Here is a 16,221-nt window from a genome sequence, read left to right on the forward strand (position 1 = left end):
CTCTCTTCCCCCCCTTATTTTCTCATCTTCTTTTCCTCCTCCTTTCTATCTCCTGGCTCTTTCCTCTTCTCTCTCTCTCTCTCTCCCTTTCTTCTTTATCTCTCTCTTTTCCTCCCTTTCCTTCCTCCTCACTTCTTCCCTGTCTCTTTCTCTTCATGAAATAAGTCATTGGCCACCGTGTCCTTAAGACTCAAAGCTTCCCCCCCAGCCCAGAATCTCCATCTAGATGATGTTCAGTTTGGCAGGACAGAGATTTATTGAATTCTCCTCAGCAGACATGGCAGCATAAGGCTTAAACCGCTTTAATTCCTGAGTGTACAATGAGAACCAGTAGTAAAAAATGAGATAAATATTTCTCTACTTTGGTGTCAGCCTCAGGCCAGGGGCAGCGGACCCATGGGCTTGGCTCACACCTCTCCGGTGAGTCTCGGGGCCGGGCATGTTGGCCCCCGGTAACAGAATGTGAGTTGTTGCTGACTCTGGGTTGACCTTGAGGAGTCCATGTTCCCCGATAATTGCATCTGGCGCAGGGGCTGGGGCAGCTCGGGTTCCAGGAATGCATTTAGAGCTAATCTGTGCCGTGCAGGCTGAGTCAGACCGTCCACATTAAAAAAAACAACTCGCCATCCAATTTGGGGGTGAGCACGGGGGGGAATTAGCAGAGCAAGCTGGTCCACCGTCACTCTCTATTCATTTCAGGCTAATGTTGTGATGCTTTCCCTGAGACAGCCAAGTTATCTGGGGGTGGGGGGAGAGACAGAGACAGGGAGATAGAGAGACAGAGAGAAAGGGAAGGGGGAGAGGAGAAGGAAAGAGAATACTGTGCATGTATATGTTTATATGTGTGTGTGCGTGTGTGTGTGTGTGTGTGTGTGTGTGTGAGAGAGAGAGAGAGAGAGGCAGACACAGACAGACAGATATAACTCCACTCTGAGTATTTTGTATAAATGTTGGGACTTAGGACTGGTCCCCTAACGATACCCAGAAACAGACACCAAGTGATTTGCCAAAGGTGGCAGAGAATGATGCTGGCTGGGGACAGAATTTTGGAAAGCTTTTCCCTTCTGTGATTTTTGGCCTTATGCCCCCATTGCTTAGCACATCTGATCCATAATAAGCATTGAATAGATTCTTAGTTTCTGTGTGTTTCAGTATGTTGAATTGGCAAAAACTTTCTTGAATAAATAGCATAAATGCTCTGATATAAATAATCATTAAATGTGCATTTTCTTGGATATTGAAATAATGATATTGTTTGGGGTAGACTCTAATGGAGGGGAAGAATACTAATACTGAAGTCCAAAGACCTGGATTTGAGTCTTTTGGATTCTGCCATTTTTATCTTCATGTAACACAATTTCTTCATCTTAATAATTTCTGCACCCCAACCTCCCTCACATACACACAAGCTGTAAGAGTTAATAAAAGCAGTTAGGGTGGCTAGGTGGCATAGTGGATAAAGCACCGGCCCTGGAGTCAGGAGGACCTGGGTTCAAATCCAGTCTCAGACACTTAATGATTACCTAGCTGTGTGGCCTTGGGCAAGCCGCTTAACCCCATTTGCCTTGCAAAAAAACCTAAAAAATAAATAAATAAAAAATAAAAGCAGTTAATGGGCATAAATATAATCTATTAGATAATATTTTTTTAATTTATTTAAGACAATGGGATCAAGTGGCTTGCCCAAGGCCACACAGCTAGGTCATTATTAGGTGTCTGAATTCAGATTTGAACTCAGGTCCTGCTGACTCCAGGGCCAGCGCCACTGTGCTACCTAGCTGCTCCCTAGTAACTAATATTAATAATAGTTGTATTATAATGTATTTAAATTAAGTGGATTAACAATCATCAGAATTTATTGTTGAGAGGGAGCCCCAGAGTCCAGAATTTGGGGCCATGATTTTCCTGAGATCACATGGTGAACACCAGAGTTGAGATTTGAACCTGGATGCTATGAAAGGCCCAGAGCTCTCTCTCCACTAACACCTGCTAGGCTCTGGGGTTACAAAGACCAAAGTTACCATTCCTACCCCCATAGAACTTACAATCCTATGGAGACATATCCAGTGCATACAAAATGTATACAACAGAAAGACAAGGGAAGTTTCAGGAAGGAAAATAGCCGCCCCAAAGGGTCTAGGTAGGTCTCTTCCCAAGGCCACATGATTCTAATAGGAAGGACTGAGGTTGGATCCCAAAGAGGAGAAGAATTTGAATCTTGAGAGATGGCTCCCTCCCTTCTGCCTCTGTTCCATCTGAATTAGGCTGACGGGTAGGGAAATGCCACATCATTCCTTATTGTCTGCTTTTGACCCAAAAGTATGACTTGGCAGACTGTGAAGCCTGAAGAATCGATTCCTGACATTCCAAAAAGACAGTGTTCAAGACCAAAAGGACCCTAAGGCCTTCAGATCCAAACCCTTCATTTTGCCGATCTAGGGGAGCAGAGATGGCGCTTGAACCCACCCCTTCTTAACCCGGGTTCAGGATAATTGGTTTCCTTTGTAATGATTTTTTCCTAACATATTTTATGTTTAAACATTTAAAAACCTCCTAAGAAAGAGTCTCTGGGGGCAGCCAGATGGTGCAGTGGATAAAGCACCGGCCCTGGAGTCGGGAAGACCTGAGTTCAAATCCGACCTCAGACACTTAATAATCACCTAGCTGTGTGGCCTTGGGCAAGCCACTTAACTCCATTTGCCTTGCAAAAAAAAAAAAAAAAAAAAAAAAAAAGTCTCTAAATTTTCACCAAATGACCAAAGGGATCTGTAGCTCAGGAAAATTTAAAATAATCATATTCTAGAGACTTCCCAAAGAAGAGTCCCTTTGATCGCCTCTATGTGTTACATCATGTTTTCTCCCCTCTAGGAAGTGTGCTCTTGGCGAGGAGCCTCCATTGTTCCTATTGTTCTTACCCTTTGTGTCTCCAATACCCCAGCACCAAATAGATGATTATTGATGGACTGACTATTGATGTGAACTGAAGGGTCTCTAGTTTTTCAAAGATAAATAAGTCTGCTTTTTTTGTGCTAGGACCTTTAAGAATAAAGTAACAATAGAAACATAAACCGACAACAACTTTCTCCTATATCCCCATTTTACCCTAATATTCTGTTAGCTACAAAATTTAAGTATTGTTTGTTTTCAATCAGAAAAACAGTCTGAACAACAAAAAAAGCATTAGCGGCCTATTCAGTCCAGCAGAAAAACCAAATGAGCTTCTTGTAGAGTGTCCCTGGCCCAGCAGGCACAACTTGCACTCTTTGATTCAATAGGAGGCATGGTGGGCAGGGGTAGCAGTGCCCCACTCTACCCCAGGTGTCTCCAAATGATTGCATCTTTCACAGGAAAGCCAGGACTCCGTGTCCCTTGGTTGGACCACTTATCTCTGTTTTCTGATTTAGAGACATTCTCCTTTCCCGAGGCCCCACCTGTGAGCCCGAAGTCAATCTCTGGCAAAGTACTCCCAGAAACAAACCACCCATTCTCTCTACATTCTGAAAATCATCCCTAGGACCAGAAAAACAGAGAAATGGAAAATTGAGCTAAAAACAAACCAATTGAGCCTTATTATGTTATTAACAGCTGCGGGTTCGTGGCAGGATCAAACATGTTTTTGAAAGACTCGGCATTTGCCTTTTTCATTACAACCTATGGTTAGAAAGTTGGACAGCCGCCGTTAGTGGGAGCAGAAATTGTCCTACCCCAAATCCCAGCAAGGTGGGGAACACAAAAACCAACGGGCTCTCCTGATCCTTTCTTCTTTTTCTAAGCCGTCTGCTTTTCTTTTCTGGAATTAAATCCCTTTTATAGATAAAAGTCTCATTTACCAAACCTAAGCAATGGGAAAGAAGTTTAAAGTCTTCTACCATCACCACCCACCCCCAAGTGAAACTCCTGGAAATTCATTAAATTATTGTGTCAGAAGCATGCACAAGCATCTCCTGTCAGATGACTTATCAGTCTAGTACAGTGGGGGGAAATGTGAGCATTTATGAGACACCTTTTGTGTCAGTCAGTTAGCTTTTATTAAGCACCTACTGTATGCAGAAGGGCAAAAGACAGGCCCTGCTCTTAAGTCCTTCACAGAATATGCCGAGATAGAGGCAGAATAAAGGGTAGGTCATCAATAGAGGAAAATCACTAACATGCTTTTAATTAAGAAATTAAGGGATTAAGAAAGATATCTCATGGAAGGTGGGATTCTAGTCGGAACTTGAAGCCAGAAGGTGGAAACGGGGAGGGTGACTAGGAGCATGGCGGTCTCCTCAACAAAAGTGGAGAAGTTCAGAACCAGGAAGGGAAAGGGAAAGGGCATCGATTTAATTTGGAATATGCCAAGACATCTAGCTTGAGATGTCTCATAGGCAGTTGAAGAGTGGAGGTCGAGTTGGATAAAGACATCCCAAGAGTCATCAGCCAAGGGATGAGAGGATCATTGGATCCATCGGAGTGGGTGAGATCATTAGGTGAAATAGTACAGAGGAAGAAGAGGGGAGGGGAGGGGAGGAAGGCCCAGGTTCAAGATCCAGGTGTGACTTGGATGTAATCTTAATTCTCGACTTCGAGAAGAACCCTGTCGTGGCTTTCTTTTTCAATGAGTGTCTTCCCAGTTTCTGGCTAATTAGTTGGCCAAGTACATAGGAAAGGAGCTGGGTGACTGGCAGAAGTTATAATTTAACATCAAAGCCCATCCAGGTCAGCTTGGCCTGTCCCTATGTTGGCTTCTCATCAAGAGTAGTCTCAAGCTGAAGGAGATTTCCCACCCGGTCAGACCACATGAAGAGTACAATGGGCTGCCCAGTTAGGAAGGACTTTCCTTACCCAAAGAGTAGGTGAAGGGCTAAGAGATGATACCACTGGGAGACCAGACAATGGAACTGGAGAAAAGAGGATGCCGTGTTAGAAAATGGCAGCTCTTTCTAGGTATTTGAAGATTCCTCTCATGGTAGAGGGAATAGATTTATTCTTCCTGGAGGACAAAGCTAGAAGCAATGGGTTCAGATTTCTGAGAGGAAGGTCTAGACGTGGTGTAAAGGAAGAATTCTCCCAAAAATGGTGTTTTTCTGCCTCTGTTTCTTCTTCTGTAAAAATGGGGTTGATGAAATCTGAGCTGCCTTCCTCATGGAGACTTCCAGGGGAGAAAGAAAATTCAGATTATCATGCCAACATTTTATACTTTAGACATGGAAGATATATGTAGAGTTAGCCAGATGGGACTTTCAAGCCCACCTCATCCAACCCCCTGCCTTTGGAAACGAAGACACTTAGGCCAAGAGAAAGCAACATGATTTTGCCGGTGTAACATAGAAGGAGGCAGTAAATATTGGGTGAGATTTGAACCCAGAGCCAGAGCCAATAATGCTGTTTCTATTGCACTCTGCTGCCTCCTGATTGATCATAGTCTCAGATCCTGAAGGAGAGGGACCATTTAGAGAATTCAGAACAAGGCAGCTCCCCATCCTAAGTGGAACCTTGGCCCCCTACGTAGCCCTGGACCCCTGCTCTAAGCTCCCACCCTTTGGTTGATATTCGTCATTTGACCCATGTCTTCTAATACCAGTGTGTCCTTTTCAGTCTTTGTAATGAAAGTTTACAGGCCACCTAAATGATTGTGATAGTTTATAAATTTAAAATAAAGTGGATTTTTATGGAAATTGAATTATTGGATGGATGGGTTTAATCTTTCCCAGAGCTCTTAAAGCTATAGGGAAGATTAACCCAAGGGGAAACCCCCAGAGAGGTTAAAGTCTCATTTGCCATAAACATTGGCCATAAAAAGGAAAAACTCCATCTTTCTTGCTTCTGCACGTTGGGGGTCGTGAAAAAGAATTGGCAGTTTTATGCTTGAAGGACTTTGGGGGGGAGGTGTTTTATGTGTGTTTGACAAGTGCAGAACCAGAGGAGAGACATGGACTTTGGAGAGAAGTATCCAAGAGGTGGACCCAGTAGGAATGGGTGATAGCACTGCCCAAATTTCCTGTTGTACCTTATCCAAAGTTGTTTTCCTTTTAGCTCATTCTGCTTTCTTTACCCTCAAACACAACCTCTCTTTTTGTATGACTGTCAACATCCGATGGCCAACACTTGCTCAACAGTCTGTGATCTTGATGGGCGACTTGTCCAGAATCTCACAGCTCATATGTTTCAGAGGTCAGACTGGCACCCAGGTTACCCCAAAATTAATTCAGACAGTTCTCCGCCCTCTAGACCAGAGGTGCCAAACAAGCGCAGATTAAAATTTAATTGGGCATTATTCAACACAACAAATAAAAATGCAATAAAACATAGATGATATCACATTTTAAGTCCAAGTCAATATGCCACCCACAGGGATCTTTATGTACCAGTTTGTGGGCTCCATTTTCCTCTCTTCTGACGCTCATACAGGCCCTCATCACCTCACGCCCTGGGGGAGGGGGTCCACCTGCCTCAATCTCTCCCCACTCCAGAGCATCCTCCAGGTAGCTGCTGTCTTGACCTTGATAAAGTACAGGTCTAGCCACATCCCCTTGAGTAAAGGTGCTTTGGCTTTATCCCCTCCAGAATCAAATATGGAATCCTCTGTTTGACTTTGGAAGCCGCCCTTTACTTGACCTCCTCATACCTTTCTACATGAATAGGGTCTCCAATTTTCTTTTATTTTGTTTTTCTTTTATTTTATTTTGTTTACAAGAAAATGGGGTTAAGTGACTTGCCCAAGGCCACACAGCTAGGTAATTATTAAATGTCTGAGGCTGGATTTGAACCCAGGTACTCATGACTCCAGGGTCAGCGTGGTATCCACTGCTCCACCTAGCTGCTCCTCAAGTTTTATTTAAGAAGTTTACACCCAAGAAATAATCATTGCTTTACAGACAAAGACCCAGCCTGTGGTGCTTCACTTAGACTGTCCTGTCATCAACCTGAGCCTCAGGTTCTCCATCTGTAAAATGAAGGGTCGGTCCAGGGGGGCTGACTGGTTTCCTGGCTAACCTCGGTCTGTTGATTCCTGTGATTCCGTGATTGGAGGTACAAGGACAAGGGGCATCCCTGTTCAGAAGAACAGCCTGGGAGCCTCTCTGCAAGGGAGCTGGTGGGAGTCCATGCTGCCGGTGGCGGCGGCGAGGCAGCCTGCCCACCACAGCTTGCATCTTTACCTACGGGTCCCAGAATTACGAAGGGCACTTAGAGGTGTTGCCGATGGCACCGTAATTCAGGTGAACTTAACCGAGTTAATAAGTAGCTGCTGGTCTCCAGCATCAGGGCCAGATGGGGCCCTTCCCAGCAGTGAAAGCTGTCTGTCCCGAGGAAGGAGTGGGGTCTTAGGCTGGAGGGGGAAGAGGCGCCCAGCACGGGAAGTGAGCCTGGAGGTGTGCAGTGGGACTTGGCTTTAGATCCTGGAAGCCCCCTCTTCATTTCCCCCCTTGAAAATGTTCCAGAGAAAAAGTCATTAATGGCCTCTCTAAAAGTGGTGGCGATTCCGGTGTCAAGACCCGGGAGAGCACCAACACCACACCGGTCAGCGGGAGGAAGAACGAGGCGACCCAGCAGCTGGGGCCAGAGGGACCTCCCCCAAGCACCCAGAGGAGCGGCAGCCCCCTTCCCCAAGTCCTGTCCTGGGCCCAGCTCAAGCACCAACACTCCTCTCTTAAGGCTCTCAGTCTCTGGCAGATTGGGTCCCCTGCCGGAGGCAGCTCTCTGCCAGCATGCCCGGGGGTCCCCTTAGGGTGGCTTTGGGGTAATGGGGGAGGGAAGTGGACAACACTTTGGCCTGGATGTCTCCATTTCTTTCTTACCACGTGCGCGTGTGTGTGTGTGTGTGTGTGTGTGTGTGTGTGTGTATGTATGAGTGTTTGTGAGTACGTGTTTATATGCATATGCACGTGTGTGTGAATGTATGAGTGTTTGTGAGTACGTATGTTTGTATGCATATGCATGTGTGTGTGAATGTATGAGTGAGTACGTATGTTTATATGCATATGCACGTGTGTGTGAATGTATGAGTGTTTATGAGTACGTACGTTTGTATGTATATGCACATGTGTGTGAATGTATGAGTGTTTATGAGTGCGTATGTTTATGTGTATATGCATGTGTATGTGTGTGTGTAAATGTGTGTAAATCTTATCGTACATAATAAATCTTTACTGACCAACTGTTAAGGAAATGTTCTTCATTAAGCCTTGGAGTCACTTTATTTTTTAACCTCTTACTGAAGTCTTTATTTTTTATACAAATTAACTTCCTAATACATTTGCCTGTTCCTAAAAATGTGCCTTATAACAAACATAGCTAAAGCCAGGGCATCACGGGCTTTTAAAATCAGCCTCTGAAACCACAATTGGCCGATTCATTGAATCTGAATTCTGTTGTTTTGTAGTTCTCCAGTTTCTTTGTATGACCTTATCAGCCATGTGTGTTTTCCTGAATTCTTCCTATGTATTGTTTCTGACAGTTCAGTGGAATTTATAAATCGCCATTTGTTCAGCCATCACCCTCTCAATGGGCACTCACTTTTTCTAGGTTTGGTTTTAATGGTGGTGGCAGTGGGGTTATTTTTTGTTTATCTGTTTTTTACAAATCTAAAAATGGCAAGTTTGACTGTTCTGGTATACCTAAGATTTGTCTTAATGTCATTGGCTGCCTTGGAGGATGTTCACAGTGGTGGGATCACTGGAGCAAAGAGCATGAACAGTGTGAGGAATTGTTGCCCAGAACAATTAGATCACAGCTCCACCTGCAATGGATGAGTGTGCCTGGTTTCCCATCACCCCACCAACATTGGCTAGTTCCATTTTTACATCTTGGCCAAATAACTGGGAAGGAGGCCAAACCAGAGACTTATTTTCATTTATAGTTGTCTTATTATTAGTGATCTGGTATATATTTTTTGGTTTGAAATAAATGTTTTCTTGTAGACTTAATAAAGAATGGTTATACTTTAGAATGAAATTACATGTATAATTTCACATACATATTAGACATAAATATAATTCTAAAACTTTTCAAAATGAGGGCATGAAACTTCATAGAAATAAAAAACGTAGGATAATTGACTGTATTCATCATTATGATGATGATGACAACATGTATGTAATATTTTAAGATTTTGAAATCTCATTTGATCCTCACAGTGTTCCTTTCTGGAGGGTGTTGCATCCATTTTACAGTCGGGGAAACTGAAGACCATAAGGTTTAAGTGGGTTGTCAGTGGCCACACAGGAAGAATCAGACAGAATTTGAACCCAGATCTTCCACCTGACCCCCAGGTCCAGCAGCTCACTTCCCATGCCAGACATTACTAGGATTCTGTTAAACACTGAATCCATTTTAACTCTTAATAATTTATGGGAATTGACTATTTCAACTATTGTGCAGCTCAGTTGAAAATGCCACAGTTAAAACATCCTGTAAGATGTTCATAAAGTGGAATTTAGAAAATGACTAAGCAGTGCTTTGTTACAGTCTCCAGAATGAAAGGAATCAACTGTTATCTCCTTTCCTTTCAAACCCCATCTCTTGGAGATATTAAAAAGCCCCAAATCGGCCCCCACCATGCTACGGTCCTGCACTGTTTCTCTCTGCACCCTAATGTGCATCAATATACAATAGCCAGCGTTCTATATTTTCTCCATTAGATGCTATGATCATCCTTCCTGAGTGTATCTTTGTTGGTGAGGAAAAGAGAATCAAATAATTGCTTTCTTATCAAATAATTGAAAATCAAGTCATTGGACCCTTGGGTTCAATCAAAGAGGCCATTCTCGACGTGCCTCTGTTTCCTAGACAGTCCAGTCCCACAGGGCCCATCCTCCCTGCCTTCAACTCACTGGTTAATGGAGATTTTATGACCTAGAGCAATTCATGTCATTCCCACAAACACTTATTAGTCATCTATTATCTATTTTATTTATATAATAATTATAATATATATATAATAAATAATTTGTTATTCTCTATTAGTTTACATGGCACTAGATAGAAAATGAAAATGAATACCAAGCCTTTCCTTCAAGAAGTGTAATTTCTGCTTGGGAGGGAGGGAGCTTTATGCATTTATATGGATTTCCTGTGCGAGGTAATTTAAAGAGGACAAGGGCATTTAAACTTGGGAGCATTGTGGAAGGCTCCCCCAAGGAGAGAAGACCTTCCAGACAAGGTGGGCAGACCAGCACATAAAAGGGAAAGCATTGAAGGCAGGTCATTTCTTTTCTTTTTTCTTTTTTTTTTTTCAAATTGATATTTTATTTTTCCAATTACATGTTATAGAAGTAAGTCAGGTAAATTCTGACGAGGTTATAGAGCCACAGTTATCCCATAAAATACACAAATTTGATGGAGGGTCAAACTGATAAAGTCTAAAGCAATGCAAAATGCATCAGAGAAGAGAAGAGTTGGGAAGAGTGACCGTAAAAGCAGCCATTTATTAACCACCAACTGTTTACCAGGCCAAGCAGTTAACAGATATTTCCGTTTGTGGGTCCTTTATAACTGCCCCAGCCCTCAGCATCCTCCAGGATGGACCAGCTCGCTAGCTTTGGCTTCCAGCTCTCAATCTGTGTCCTTACGTTCTGTCTCATGCGCCCTCAAGTCCTCAGTTTCCTCATCACTGATTATTATGCTTCTGCCTGATCTCGTTTGTCTTCCTCCCCTAGGTTCATCCCCATTTACAGAGGACCGAGCCACACCTATAAGGTACAAAGATTAACAGAGTTCACTTGCTACAGCTTCAGAATACAAGCGGTGAACGATGCCGGGGAAGGCCCCTTCTCAGAGACGTACACCTTCAGCACAACCAAATGCGTCCCGCCAACCATCAAAGGTTTGTAGACCAACTCTTCCTGGCAGACCTGGGAAAGAAACCCCACAGGGAAATGTTGAATTCCCAACAGAGAGGAACCTCTGATTAGATCCAAGAAGTCTTCTTCAGAAATGCTATCCAATTTTCTAAGCATTTATTAAATGCTTGCTGTATACACTAAGCCCTGGGCTCCCTTTTGGAGAGACAGAAACGTAAACATAGCCACTGACCACAGACAATGTCTCCAAGGAAGGCAACAACAACTTAAACACAGGAACTATTATAGGATTAAGATATAAAATAAGCATTCTTACTCCTCTGGACACCCAGGACCTGGCAAGTACTTGAAAACAGTGGGCATTTAATAAATGCACATGACTTGATTGATTGGTCTCAGAGAAGACAAGTAGCCTTTGCTGGTGACAAGCCCCCCCCCCCCACAAAAAAAAAAAAGAAACAGACTTAAGAGAAGTAGCATAGCTTTGGGTAAGAGATTAAGGATGGCAGTGGGCCTGGGTTCTGGCCCTCTCAAGGGGACTGGGAAGCCATGGTATGACCTATTTTTCCACTTCTAGGCTACCCTGACCTTTTCCGTCCTTGCACATGTGTCCTCCCCTCAGGTCTCTTGGAGACAGCTTCTGGTCAGCCACATCTAGACCAGACTGGCCCAGCAGCAATGATGATTGTCATTCACATTCCCATAGTGCTTGAGACATAGTACAAGGTTTCCTCTTGGCCGCCTCGGGAGGCAAGGTGTAAGGGTACTGTCATCCCCCCCTTTGACAGATGAGGGAAAACAAGGCACAGAGTGGTTAAGTGGCATGGCCCCAGCAGCACAGTGAGGGACCCATGGACCCTCCAGGGTCCTTGGCTAGAAGTACCACCTTGCCTGGCTGAGAGATGCGTGGCTCATTCTTGCCCCTTGTGCCTGTGTCTGATAAGCCCGTGCTAGGCGAGTAATGGACAGCATTGGGCAGTCGCTGTTTATCCACCTTCCTCCCTCATTCCAATTGATAAGACAGAACACACATTTGTCCTTGCCTGGGCCAAGCTGCCCTGCCAGAGCTCGCCCCAGGGATGGGCTGTCCTCCCATTAAAATCCCATTATCTGCCTCTGCCAGGCTGCTCCGACCCTTGTGTGGGAGCCTGGGAGCAGGGAGAGGAGAGGCTTGGAGAACCAGGCTGGGGGGGGGGGCAGCCGGGCGGGATCCTCACTTCTAAACAAGGGAAGGGAGACAAGAGATCAAGTAGCCCTTTGCCTTCCCACACCTGCCCACGCTTTACCACCTGGTGAAGATTTGGGAAGAAGAATCCGAGATAGCCAAGGGCGGAGACAGATCCGAGACTCCTGATGCCCTTTCCAGGATGCTCCCTCCCAAACTCAGCCTGTACTGACAGACAGACGATGTCTGGAAGGGACCCAAGGAGCCATCTGCTCCAACCTTCACCTACAGATGAGGAAGCTGAGGTCAAGTGGCTCTTCGGATGGTGAATGGAAGAGAAAGGGTTGGAACACAGCTCCGGAGGCAGTGCCCATCTCCTGCCTCGAACTCTGATAATTGGTCTGCCCAAGCTTTAGGTGCTTCTGGTAGGAGTCCAGGCACAAACCAAAGCCTTCTGCCTGGAGCTTGGCCAGGGTTGAAGAGGCTTCTCACCAGGAGCTTAGCCAAAGGCGGAATTTATTTTTAATTTTTATTTTTCTGCCACAGCCATTTTTGAGATCTAGCTAAGAAAGACTGGAGGGATTGCAACCCACCACCACCCCTGCTCCAACCCCCCCCCCCAAAAAAAGCTGATTGGATATCAGACTCTATTAAGAGATGCATAATGCCCAAGAGTCCCCTGTACTCTCTCCGGGTAGACCATCCTGGGATGCCATATTCGGGCCTGGGAATCACTTCTACAGGCTACATAGGAAACACTGATCTGCCTTGGCAAGGATTCCTCCCCAGGATTTGCCAGTACCAATGAAAGCACAAAATCATTTCCTATCACTTTCTGACCAAGCCTGCCATTTTGGCAAGGGGGGGGGGGGGCAGTCTTGGAAGTGTTTCCTCCAAGGTTATACCACCAATGACCAAATACAAAACGGAACCCAAGTTCCATTGAATGACAGCCCACTCTATTTAATATTAAATCTTATTTAGTATTAAATACTCAATCACTACTCATTCTGACTGTTATCAGAAAAGGTTATTAAGGGTTAGCCAAACACCCTTCTGAATGTTGAGCTCTCCCACTCATGAGTTTGTTCACCATTTTGTTTTAGCCCCTCGTGTGACGCAGTTAGAGGGAAATGCGTGTGAGATTTCGTGGGAGACGGTACCGCCGATGAGAGGAGATCCTATTAATTACATCCTACAAGTGCTGGTTGGAAGAGAATCCGAATACAAACAGGTAAGAAAACTGTGGCGTTGCCCACGTCCTCTCTGCCCCTGGACAGCCCTGGTGCTTCTGGGTCTGTCCCCTAGCCCCAAAGACTAACGGTCTTAGCATCAGTGTGGCTCGTGCAGCCTCTCGGAAGACCAACCATTCTCATTGCTTGGGTCCTCCTCAAGGACCCTTTGGCTTACCTCCTCTGGGGTGGAGCCCCCCAACAGTTTCATCCAATAAGCATGATTACATACAGATTACATATAAGTTGGGCATTTTGCAGTAGTAGACCCTCCTCGGGTGAGGAAGCCTCTATCCATGTGTGGCAGCGTCTTCTCAACATTTTATAGTTTTGGAACTTGCCCAGAGTCACAGAGGAAGGTCTTGAATGCAGGTCGTCTTCTCCCCAACGCTAGCCCACTCCTCACTGGGCTACCCAGGATTGGTGAAGGCAGAGAAAATCAAGGGCCCCTTCCCCTAAGCATGCTTCTGAGAACCTCCCACCTCCAAACAGACAAGGAGAGGAAGAAGCTTAAATAATGATGTCCACCAAGGCAAGCCACTTAACTCTGTCTGCCTCAGTTTCTTTATCTGTAAAATGAGCAGGAGAAGGAAGTGGTAAATCACTCCAGTATTTTTGCCAAGAAAATTCTAAATGGGGCCACAAATAGTTGGATACGACTGAAATGACTGAACAACGTTAATATATATGCTTCAGGGCTTCATCATTCATTGAAATGGGGGTTCCGGGGTGGGGGGTGGGGTAAAATAGCACAACTTCAAGTTTCACTTTGCTGTTTTCATTCATTACTTTACCAATCAAATTGAAAATATTTCAACAAGAATATTCCATTTTTTTCTCCATTTTCCAAGAAAAAAAGATAGATATTTAGGATTCTCAATCACAAACCTAGAGAACAATGGGTTTTATGTCCCTGTGTCTAAGAAATGATCTAGGCATCGGCGTCAGCATTTTCCTCCATTATCATCTATTTATTCACCAGTAGCATTTGTACCCTCTTCTTACCGTGGGAAAAAAAAAAATCCATTAAAAGGTGTGATGATGGGAAATCTCACAGGATATCATTTCATACTGAATCTGTTTTCAGAGTATGTTTACTTTGTGCTTGTAAATTTTAAAGCCTTTTGCTTGACTTTCCTGACTTTCCACCAGCGCCCCCCCCAAACAATGACTTTATATCTCAATATAGGGTCATTGTTTTTTACACATTGAAAGGGTACCCTATTAGGATACTCTGCATCAGGGCTGCTCAGTGGGGTGACTTCACTTCAGCCACCCCTGGACATGAACCGGGCTTTGATCCCCGCAGTTGCATTTCTCTAACTCACTCTTTGGGGATGTAGATGCTGATCCATCTGCAAGTTTGCACTCCGGTGGAGGCTTCCGAATGTCCTCTCTGGTGAATTGGTTTTGTTGTGAATGTGGTTTAAATGAGTACTCCTGTGGTTGAGCGACGAAGGTTGCTGTTCTGTGTGTTTCCTAAGAAATAATTAAAGTCAGAATAGGAACATGGAAAAATACCATTTAAGGCAGGTACAATATGTACTGTCCTGCCTTCTGTTGATCAGCAAACAGTAACTTAAACATGATATTTTAAGGTGTGGATCTGAAAGCAGAATAGAGAATGTACTAGGTCAAAAATGTTCTATAGGAAAGTGACTCCTCAAATTAATTTTTTCAGTGTGATGGAGGAGCATTGAATATTGAATTCACCGTGCAAATAAAAATAGAAGCTTCTGATGACCAGTTTAATAATCCAGTGCTATGGGAGCTCCCAGCTCCTCAGTGAGAGGTGATGCCTTTTTTTTTTTTGGTTATCTCCAGTACTTGGGATATAGGAAGAAATTACAGGCTATTTACTGACTGACTCATTTATTCATTCATTCCTACAAATTTCCATTTTTAACAGCTCAAGGGTAGGTTAGTCAGTAAATAGCCTGTAATTTCTTCCTATATCCCAAGTACTGGAGATAACCAAAAAAAAAAAAAGAGACCAAAGACAATTCCTACCCTCAAGGAGCTTATAATTTATGGGGAAAACAATCATCAACTATGGACTTGTAACAAGCTTTGCCCAGGATAAATTGAAGATAATTAATAGAAGAAAGGCAATAGAATTAATAGGAATGGAAAAGGCTTCCTGGTATTTTAAAGGAAGCCAGGAGATGATGAAGGATAGTATTCCAAGCAAAGAGGACAAGTGGAGATGATACCCAGAGGCCAGTGATGGAGAGTCTTGTTTGTGGAGTGGATGAAAGAATGGAAAGACATTTATTCAGTACTCGGGTCTTGGGTCAAGATCTAGGGATTCCAAGACTTTGAGAGAACCCCTGCCTTCAGACGGCTTGCATTCCAAAATAGAAAGAGACATGGGCAGGAGGTGACCAGGATGTAGAGTGGGGCCGGGTAGGGCTGGCAGACAGCTAGGTGGGCTGTAACCAAGGAGGAGCTTTGGCTCCCCTGGAAACTTTCTTTTATGGTTAACCAGGATTTATTTTCAACAGCTGTCTTTCATTGTACTTTATTTTAGCCAGGTACTGCCACATGCAAGGCTAGAGACTTAGAGGTTGGCCCGAGTGACTGAAGGGAATGGGCCCCAGCGTGGTGCCCCACCGAAGGGGGCAAGGCCAGGGAAGCCGTGGGTAGGTGGGATCATTCAAAGCATTTCCTCCAACGCTCGCCTGGTTGTTTTCCCATTTGTGTGTATATGCATTTAACATATTTGATCCTCAGCTCTTCTGCCTCACTGAGTATTGTGAGACATTTCCACTAAGCTCAAAACTCCCTCCTTAACGGTACCCCATTAACCTCCAGCCGACGTATTAATCCAGCCACTTGGATGGCTGAACGGTCCTCTTATGAGGACATGGGACCAACACAGCTGGCCATCACCCCTGTTAAATCCTCCCAAGAGAAGCGAGCCCAGCACATTGAGAGCCTTCCTCCAGACTCTGAACCTCTTGAGAGCACCCCCCAGCCCCTTTGAATCCCCGTTGCTTGCCACAGTTCCCGTAACATGGTAGATGCTTACAAAATGGTTATT

The 16,221-nt window shown here is 44.4% G+C and overlaps 1 protein-coding gene across 1 annotated transcript in view; it reads left to right on the forward strand.

Moving 5' to 3' along the window:
• FNDC3B (fibronectin type III domain containing 3B) overlaps positions 1-16,221 on the forward strand; it is a 351,337-nt gene that overhangs the window by 321,453 nt on the left and 13,663 nt on the right. The window contains exons 24-25 of the mRNA XM_074190931.1: positions 10,638-10,804; positions 13,053-13,180. Of these exons, the coding sequence (XP_074047032.1) occupies positions 10,638-10,804; positions 13,053-13,180 (295 nt within the window). The remainder of the gene's footprint in view (positions 1-10,637; positions 10,805-13,052; positions 13,181-16,221) is intronic.

Source organism: Macrotis lagotis, chromosome 6 (assembly GCF_037893015.1).
Source record: "Macrotis lagotis isolate mMagLag1 chromosome 6, bilby.v1.9.chrom.fasta, whole genome shotgun sequence".
NCBI lineage: Eukaryota > Metazoa > Chordata > Mammalia > Peramelemorphia > Peramelidae > Macrotis > Macrotis lagotis.